The 7,538-nt window shown below is 37.0% G+C and overlaps 1 protein-coding gene across 1 annotated transcript in view; it reads left to right on the forward strand.

Moving 5' to 3' along the window:
* Positions 1 to 5,759, forward strand: part of LOC107685566 (ankyrin repeat and IBR domain-containing protein 1-like) — a 34,711-nt gene extending 28,952 nt beyond the window's left edge. Inside the window, exons 18-20 of the mRNA XM_016482200.1 lie at positions 1,456 to 1,567; positions 2,977 to 3,020; positions 3,111 to 5,759. Coding sequence (XP_016337686.1) covers positions 1,456 to 1,567; positions 2,977 to 3,020; positions 3,111 to 3,881 — 927 coding nt within the window. The 3' untranslated portion in view covers positions 3,882 to 5,759. The remainder of the gene's footprint in view (positions 1 to 1,455; positions 1,568 to 2,976; positions 3,021 to 3,110) is intronic.
* Positions 5,760 to 7,538: the final 1,779 nt, after the last annotated feature.

The raw sequence follows: 7,538 nt of genomic DNA on the forward strand, positions 1-7,538 counted from the left end.
GAATGAGAACCTTTTAAAGGGGACATCGGATGCAAAATTCACTTTTACATGGTGTTTGCATATAAATGCGTCTTAGCAGTGTGTGGACACAACCCCCCTACAATGATAAAAATCCATTCATCCTTTCAAAACCTAAACTGTCTCAATTATCAAGACGTTTTGATTTTTTGAGCAGTATGACGCTGACGGACTCCCCTGTATTAGCATATTTCCGTCTTCAGCCAGTTGTACTGTTTTGGCTTGCTATAATCAGAGCTGTTTTTGACAAGGTAAAAATTGTGTTTTTTTACATGACCGTTGAGGAATTTCTAACCAAAGTATTTTGCAGACATTTCATTTCATGAAGATCCTAAAGAATCATACCAACTTGTGGAAAATGGGCATCAGATGTCCCCTTTAATATTGCTGGTCACTATTTTTGATGCAGTTACACTACCAGTCAAAAGTTTTTGAACACTAAGATTTTTAATGTTTTTTAAAGAATTCTCTTCTACTCACCAAGCCTGCATTTATTTGATCCAAAATACAGCAAAAGCAGTGATATTGTGAAATAATGTCAGTTATATTTAAAATAACTGCTTTCTATTTGAATACATTTTAAAATGCAATGTATTCCTGTGATCAAAGCTACATTTTCAGCATCATTACTCCAGTCTTCAGTGTCACATGATCCTTCAGAAATCATTCTAATATGCTGATTTTCTGTTCAAGATTTTTTTTATTATTATTATCAATATTTAAAACAGTTGAGTGCATTTTTTTCAGGATTCTTTGATGAATAGAAAGATCTAAAGATCAGCATTTATCCGTATATTGGGGGGTGGGTTATAGAAATTAATACTTTTATTTAGCAAGGATGCTTTAAATTGATCAAAAGTGATGATAAAGACATCTATAATGTTACAAAAGATTTCAATGTCAGATAAATGCTGTTCTTCTGAACTTTCTATTTATCAAAGAAACCTGAAAAAATTCTACTCAGGTTTTTTCAATAATAATAATAATAATAATGAATGTTTTTTGAGCAGCAAATCAGAATATTAGAATGAATTCTTTAGGATCATGTGACTGGAGTAATGATGCAGTAATGATATATTATATTATATTATTATCTACATCTTCTGAAGCCATATTATAGGTTTGTGAGATTTTTTTACATTATTAAAAATGATCCTTAAGGGTTTTGAATGACAAGGTGAGTAATAATGCCATAATTTTCATTTTAGTTTTGAACTATTCCTTTTTGACTTTACTCAAAGGCAAAGCATCTGTCTGTTATTCTGACATGACGATGCCAACAGCCCTAAACTCTGATGCTGCTGCACAGCAGATTTCCTGTAGAAAGGTGTAGGCTTCCTCAGAGATTCTGACTTTTATTCACAGGGTCCAGTGGGAATGTTGGTACTCCTCTTGAAGCAGCATTGAAATGGTGTTGTGTGCGGTTTTGTGTTGTAGGCGTATGCTGAGTTCCAGTACAGACGCAGACACAGGCAGCGCAGGAGAGGAGACATGGCCAGCCTCCGCAGCAACACACCCGACCCTGATGACCCAGGCCACAGCACTTTAGGTATGTTTTGTGAATGTGTTTTCATTTTGGTGCCCATATTTGCTGGTATATATACATATAAGAATTGCGGTTCTCCATAGTTGAAGCAGCTGCAAGTAAAGTTTCAGGATTTTTTTTTTTTGCTGGAGTCACACTGGACACTGGAGTCAGCAGAAATTGTACCATAAACCCATTTATCACCACTTTATTTTGCAGTATGGACTTTTTTTAAGGAATATAAATGAATGGGGTGAATTTCTTGCTCATTGTTTGAGAAAATATGTCTGTCAGGCCTGATGTTCTGCATATGATGACATGGCAAACTAACAACACTTTGTAAGTCAGTAAATCTGACGGAATCCAAATCCAAAATACTTCTTTTGTCTTTGAAATAAGGCTGAAGTGTACTGCCAAATGTACTGACAAGCATTTATGAAAACTAAAATATACTTTAATGTAATTTCTATTCAAACGTGTGATATACAGTAAGTATACGTTTAAGTAGAATTGTAGTTACACATTTTGTACTGATGAAGTTGCCATTTAGTAGATTTAAAATTTATTAACTTTAAATGTAATATATAACACTGTGTTTAAAATTATACAATGATTTCAAATATAAAACATTTAATTTGACATTATTACAAAGTGCAAGTGTGTTAAAGGGGTCATATGATGCGATTTCAAGTTTTCCTTTCTCTTTGGAGTGTTACAAGCTGATTGTGCATAGATAAGATCCCTGATTATTTTGGATGCGATTAATCGTTTGAAAGCACTAGTTTGATTTCATTCTTCTTAAAATGACATGTAAACACTTTAGTTTGACTGAAATCTTACGTATGATTTTTGTGAAGTATTGCATCAAATATTTGCCATGTATATTTGGATAGACCGATGCAGACTGGAACTCTTTACAGTAAGGTCTAATTTATCAATATTAGTTAATGCATTAACTAAAGCAATGAGCAATATATTTCTACAGCATTTATTAATCTTTGTTAAATGTTACTTAGTGAAAATGTTCATATTCATGTTAGTTCCCATGCAATAATGTTTGATTTTAAAATGTATTAATAGATGTTGAGATTAGTGTAAAATTAATAGATGCTGTTCATTGTTAGTTCAAATTAACTGATGCATTAACAAATGTTAACAGATGAAACCTTATTGTAAAGTGTTACCGAGCTCGACTACACAAAAACCCATATAAAGACACTCAAGGTCACACTGCCGATGTATAATTTATGGCTGAAGGAAATACTCAGTGTGGTAACTGAGAAATCATGGCTTGCAGTGGGTTGCAAATTTTTCGCACCATCACTATTGATATCAATGATTTTGTAGTGAGTAGATATTCCTTGCTATAAAAAAGCAACACTGCTCTAGTAATCCAATTAAACAAAAGATTTTCTATTTCTCTTCTCTTACAGACGCACAAGAAATTGGTGGTGGTCAGAGACCGGGTTTGCTCATGGTGAGTTGAGACCCTTTTAACAGAAGTTCTATGGTGGAACGTCACAAATCCTTCGCTGGGAGTAACTGAGTCTGATCTTATTCCCTTCAGCCTCGCGGTTCTCTAGATGAGGATGATCCCAATATCCTGTTGGCCATCCAGCTTTCTCTGCAGGAGTCTGGGCTGACTGCAGGCGGTGCTGGCATTGATGCTCAAGAGATCCTCGCAAATGAAGCATCTCTGGGGGCCATCGGAACATCCCTGCCCACACGGCTGGACCCGGTGCTGTGCGGGATAGACGTTCCCCGTGCTGCCCTGAGCAGCTCCGAGCTGTTAGAGGTGGGTGACAGCCTAAAGAAGCTCGGTAATATCAGTGGCCAGAATGTCCCTCCGCGTTATGACAATCTCAACAATCCTTCCTGTGAGTCCGCTGAGGGCCCCTTCCAAGCTCCTTCGGGACATACGGAAACCTCTGATTTCAGTTCAGACAACGCCAACCTTCTAGGCAACATCATGGCTTGGTTTCATGACATGAATCCACAGAATATCAGTTTGGTTCCTTCGGCTGGTGATTTCGGCATTCAGTCGGCGAGAATGACAACAGAGCCGACCGAGTGTGCCGTTCCTCAGTGGACACCGGGGGGCGATAGAGAGGCAGAGCACGAGTTCGACTCCGCTATCGAGCGTGAGCCCATCAGGCCGACACAGTTAGACCTGGTAGGTCTCGATATGTGTCCGGTGCCTCCTGCTTCGTCCATCAAGTTGGGCGAAACGCCGAGTGGTTTGAACCCGTGTCACTTCGACACCCCAAAATGTGACTCAGACCCCGACCAGCCTAACAGTAGCTCCTCTGAATGGGAGGGTCAGGAACATCATGTATGAAATACTGACTTCACTTACTAGCTAAGGCACTTTTTTGATGAAGTAGCTGAACCCGAGGAACAAGATTAATCATGACAAGAAGCTTTGTATTGTCAGATATGTAGTTTGAGTACTCGCTCAGGCCTTTGTGCTTATGAGGCACGTGTTGTTTGCTCACTAAAAAACTCGTTCCGATCCTGGAGTGTTAAACACTTTTAAAAGAGTCAGCAAATGAACCAGAAAGCACTATGAAGGTGCGAATCTACTGTATAGTACAGGATGGTATTCAGCGCGAGTTCGCCTGATTAAAAAGGTTGTAAAAGATACTGTAGGTGCCAAAAAACACTGGCTAGCACACGCCGAGTGGACGGTGTGCTGATCGTGCCTGCTGCTGAGGGCCTAGCCGCCCTATCGAGTACGCTATCCTTCCTTTAAACTAGACCTGTAGTATTAGAGAAGTGCACAACAGCATCACGCTCAGAAGAGCTGGGCTGATGATCACAGAAACTAAAAGAAGAGTAATTCTAGTTGCAGTCGACTTTTCTTTTTCTGGTCAAACGTAATCACTGTAATCCGTCACCGGCTAATTAGAATGGAAAGTACCGGCGAGTTTAAACTTGGTTCAGAAGCGCCGCACCGGATCTGGAAAACGTTTTGTCTTTGCAACTTCTCACAGTGCCTTTTCTGTGAAACTTCTCTTTATTTATAGCCGCTCTCTTGCGCTCGAAGCCAGAGTGGGGGAAGTTCCAATACACATCGTACTTGTACTTTCAGGTGGCGGTTAAGCAAACTGAGCTCAATGTTTTTTAAAAGACATTTTTATACATGTTGGGTTGTCCTTTAGCATGCTTCTGGCCCCTTCTCCCGGGTTGTTTTTAAAGCAGTTATTTAAATGAACTTGGACACATTTACGGATTAAATCGATCTATATTTAATGAGATACTATTCATTGTGTGTTAAGATGTGATTTCCACATGGCCACAAGGCATTTCATCGTGATGGCCAGAAGCTGTTTTAGCTTCAGATTTACATTTCTACATATGGTGGAACTCACCCACAATTAAGATTTTTTTTACAATTCATTTAACTGTGGTATTTCTCTACAGTAAATTATGGAAATTAATTTTCTATTTATTTAAAATTGAATGTCCTTAAAATGAATGAAGATCAAGGTAAAGTTGGTGATGACAAAAAAAATGAATGAACGGCAATATATATTTTTATGTGTATATCAAACTGTAATAACACAGTACCACTCAATATTTGCTTAAAACGTTTCTGCTGAAATAATTGTTCAAAGCCTTTTAACCAAATGAACAGAATGTTTTTGATTTGCTTCAATTTAATTGCGAACACCTGCCCAACTTTTCATCTGATGAAACCGCTAAATCAGAGCAGCACCAAGTTTTAAGCACTTCAGAAAATTTGCACAAAATTAGCTCACATTTCAGCTATAGAATAACACGTTTTAGCTCATAGGTTTGCCGTTATATTGGCGATTTTGAGTGAGCAGGCGCTTGATGTTTTACTGTGGGCTTGATGTCATATGTGTATTGATTCTGACCTAATGTCCGAATGCAGTATTGCACTGCATAAACTGAAAATGAAGGCAAACCTGTCTGTTAAGTGGTATTTTGGTATCATTCCATTCGTCAAAGTTTGGGGGAGTGCACACATGAATATTTTTCTGTATGTACAGTTTGTATGTGTGATCGGAATGGGTTAAGCTCACTAAATCACAGTATTTCTTCAGACTAATGTATGCCGCCAAAGGTGGAGCTAATGTCTGTTTAAATGAAGCATATGGTAGATCTGTCCAAAAATGACAAAAAAAAAATGACAGTGAATGACAGAAGTTGTCCTGTATGTGACAGTATGCTGTGCATTAAGTAATTATAAAAAAAATAGATCATGTTTTCTTGACAAAAGACCGTTAAAGTGTCAAGGCTGTATTGTTTGGGGGATTGGGTGGCTATTGTTTGTTGGGGGGGAGAAAAGCACATTTTGTAACCCATTACAGATTTTATATTGTTAAGCACCTAATCCTTGAAATGGTATTTGCACTTTCATAATCTTTACTTGATACATTCCCAATTTATATGGAAAATACAAATGTATGATGTTTGGCCAATGAATTGGACCGATTTGAGTGTGAATCTTAATAAAGTTGCTAAGACAAGTTCAGTTGTAAAAGTGGTAGTATTCTTTGAACATAACATACAGTAAAAGCCCAGGTGCAATAATAATAATAATGACGTGTTGAATAAAAACTAGGACTATTTAAAGGGATAGTTCACCCAAAAATGAAAATGTGATGTTTATCTGCTTACCCCCAGGGCATCCAAGATGTCCGTTGCAGTCTGTTAGTCATATAATGGAAGTGAATGGGAATCATGGCTTTGAGAGTCAAAATAACATACACAAACAAATCCAAATGAAACTCTGCGGCTCGTGACGAAACATTGATGTGTAAAGACACGAAACGATCGGTCTGTGCAAGAAACTGAACAGTATTTATATCGTTTTTTTACCTCTGATGCACTGCAATGTCTGAACTGTCCTGAGCGGTTGACTCTAAAAAGCCGTGATTCCCATTCACTTCCATTATAAGACTGACAGACTGCAACGGTTTGAGTTAAAAATCTTCGTTTGTGTTCTACTGAAGAAACAAAGTCACCTACATCTTGGATGCCCTGGGGGTAAGCAGATAAACATCACATTTTCATTTTTTGGTGAACTATCCCTTTAAAGGCAAGGTGAGGCTACAAATATGATTTTCTTATTTCTCAAGTTCAAGTGGAAATGTATTACAGTGTCATCTTGTCTTGAGCATTAGCCCCTCTAGTGGGTGCAAATAGAATGACACTTTCAGGCCAAAAATGTTTAATCCCTGCTTTCTTTGACTGTAAATTCTCATAAAGTGAACCTAGTAAAACAGCAGTTTTATGTAAAGAAATTTGATATTGTTAATATAATATTTGGGGTCAGTTTATGTATTACTTTTATATGAGGCAAAATAAATTGTTTCTATTTATTGACTTGGTTAGATGCCTAGGGGTCAAAAGTTAGGGGAATACCAGGAGGTCACAAGCACAGTGACTTTGCTGAATAAAATGTCAGATGAGAGGAAATTTCTATATTTGCAAAGTGCTGTTTGCGAGGAAGGCTGTGTCATCTTGTGATCTGAATGTCCGATTTAGGATCAAGAGGAATTTACTTTCCATTACTCACTGGCAATACTACAGTATTTGGATCTGTAAGCTACATTTAAACATACATTGAAAGAATTATTACTAAAGATATTTTATATAATGCAGTAATAAACCAAGCATTGTTTTTTTTTTAAATAAGAAAGAAAGAAAAGCATGGACTCTTTTCAAGCAAAATTTGTTAGATTTTAAATTATAAAACAATATTTGTGATGTGTTGAACTATTGCAAGAAAATTTGAAGAGAAATTAATTCAGACGTCCACTAAAATAATCAACATTTAAAACCTGACAACACTTAAAAGACTGACAACAGTTAGAACTAATCAAATGGCTCAGAAAATTGCAATTATTTCTGAGAAAGGTCTAAAATGTGTTATGTAATGCAATTACATTCTGACATCATTATAAGTGTTACTTAGGTGTCCAAAAACTTTATATATATATAAATATATATATATATATATATA

This window comes from Sinocyclocheilus anshuiensis, unplaced genomic scaffold (genome assembly GCF_001515605.1).
Source record: "Sinocyclocheilus anshuiensis isolate Anshui unplaced genomic scaffold, SAMN03320099.WGS_v1.1 scaffold185, whole genome shotgun sequence".
Lineage (NCBI taxonomy): Eukaryota > Metazoa > Chordata > Actinopteri > Cypriniformes > Cyprinidae > Sinocyclocheilus > Sinocyclocheilus anshuiensis.